The following is a 1,974-nucleotide window of genomic DNA, read 5'->3' as shown; positions in this document are numbered from 1 at the left end:
ACTTCGCGGTTGAGAATGGGGCTGCAGTATCCTCCCATTCTTATGGTGGTGGCTCAAGTGATATCGTGAGAATTGCATTCGAGAATGCCGCCGCTGCTGGACATATCACTGTTGCTGCCGCCGGAAATGAGGGAGTGAGTCTCGAAGCCTTCCCAACCTATCCTTGTTGCCTCGCGAAGAATATCCCATCCATGATCTGTGTTGCTGCCAGTACTTCCAACCCATCCGAGAGCATCACTCTAGCTGACTTTTCGAACGCTGGCTCGGTTACAAAGGTTGCCGCTCCTGGTGTAAACATCTACTCGACGATTCCTGTTGACACTTATGGTTATAAGAGTGGCACATCGATGTCGACCCCTACAGTTGCCGGTGTCGCCGCCTTACTCGCTACACTTGGTCTAGTGGGTGAGGACATCACCAATGCTATTGTTGCATCTAGGAAAATTGGTGTACCCAATCAGTTCAATCTACCCGACATCGGGGAACTAGACGCACTCAATGCAACCCATATTGCCCTTGATTCCATCCGTCGGATGGCATCCGAGGCTACTGAAGCCCCTTGAGAGTTTTAGATTTGGGTCGTCGTTGAGTCAGGTACCCTCGTTCAATCTCCTTAACTGTTCAAAGTAATGACTATCGAAAGATGAGAATGATATCATGAGTGTCATTAAGTCTGCTTCGAATGGTTTTCTTGTCGTTTACGAACATCGTTATGAGTCACTTTTCTCCATTTCATCTTCTAACAGTGATCTAAAGCACCATTTATCTGTCATGGGCTACACTTGGTGGTCCAGACATCTGTCATCAGAATATTCCGTCATGAACATCTTGAGCGTAAATGACAACGGATTTCTAAATATTTATTCAGTCCTTGGGTTCGGTCTCCTTCCCGGTCCTTGCCAGGCTGGCAATGCCAGCTGAGTTCATGACGGACACAAAACGTCTGTTGGCGACAAGTCGGCCCACCATCACTATATTAGCACATATTGTCAGCACTATATTAGCGTGACATGGTTACACTTACTCGCCCACCTGAAACGAACTTCTTTCGCGGAACAATAAAACATCGACTCGATGTTTTTGTCGCTCGAGCCCTATGCAGTGTATACCCAAGGCCTCTGTGCCGATGTATGCAACCCAATACGGCCCTGTTGGGTATACCTAGACATGATTATACACCAATGACTTATGAGTAACAAATGGGATGGTATAGCTTAGCTAATATATTAGCTGATACAAATGGGACAACGGAGACACAGATGTGATGGACTGCACACCGCAACAGTCTCAACTGACAACAGTTAACGTAATATGTTCCCATATCAGCACAACTATGCAGCAAGATACACATGCTCGAAGGAACTGGCAAATCGTGAGGTCCAGGAACGCCTAGTCACACAACGACGAGCAACGAATTCGGGTTGAGATTCTTGGCATATTCCTACTCCTGGTGCGAGCCTGCACTACCCGACATGATCCACAAGAAAGCGAATTCGCGAGGTATGCTGTGTTCGTTCATCTATATTTGATACTTATCGAAAACGCAAGTCAATTCGTTCAAAAAACAGTTATGCCAAATTAAATAGAATAGCATCTGTCATCTAATCGGATATTCAGACAATTGAAATGCTGAGTGTGCAGGTCACTCGAAAGGCTGAATTGCTCCTCTCGAATCTGGAATAGGAAGATGTTGATGGTTGAGAAGTGATAAGTGGCGCTCGCTAGAACTCAACATACCAGATTGCATACGTGATAGTCAAAAGCAAATCCTTCCAGTGTTATCGATTCGCTCACCTGCTGGAAAACTGCCATTGAACATTAGGTCATCACCACTTGTAAGAATATGAAGTCTCAGTAGGCGTGTCACTGCGCGTGATGGCGACTCGACACTGTAATGCAACTCATTGTAGAGCCCCAATACTGCAAGAGGCTGTGAGGTCACAGAATCCTCACAGAGATAACAACTCCCACTGG

The 1,974-nt window shown here is 46.1% G+C and overlaps 1 protein-coding gene across 1 annotated transcript; it reads left to right on the top strand.

Moving 5' to 3' along the window:
- Positions 1 to 130: 130 nt before the first annotated feature.
- Positions 131 to 857, top strand: Pmar_PMAR012874 (subtilisin, putative). The gene has a single exon (XM_002786812.1). It carries the CDS (start codon positions 192 to 194, stop codon positions 561 to 563), a length of 372 nt encoding a protein of 123 aa, XP_002786858.1. The 5' UTR covers positions 131 to 191; the 3' UTR covers positions 564 to 857.
- The last annotated feature ends 1,117 nt before the right edge of the window (positions 858 to 1,974 follow it).

This window comes from Perkinsus marinus, assembly GCF_000006405.1.
Source record: "Perkinsus marinus ATCC 50983 genomic scaffold scf_1104296930922, whole genome shotgun sequence".
Lineage (NCBI taxonomy): Eukaryota > Perkinsozoa > Perkinsida > Perkinsidae > Perkinsus > Perkinsus marinus.
The sequence above is the reverse complement of the archived record's forward strand: the minus strand, read 5'-3'. Positions and strand labels throughout refer to the sequence as shown.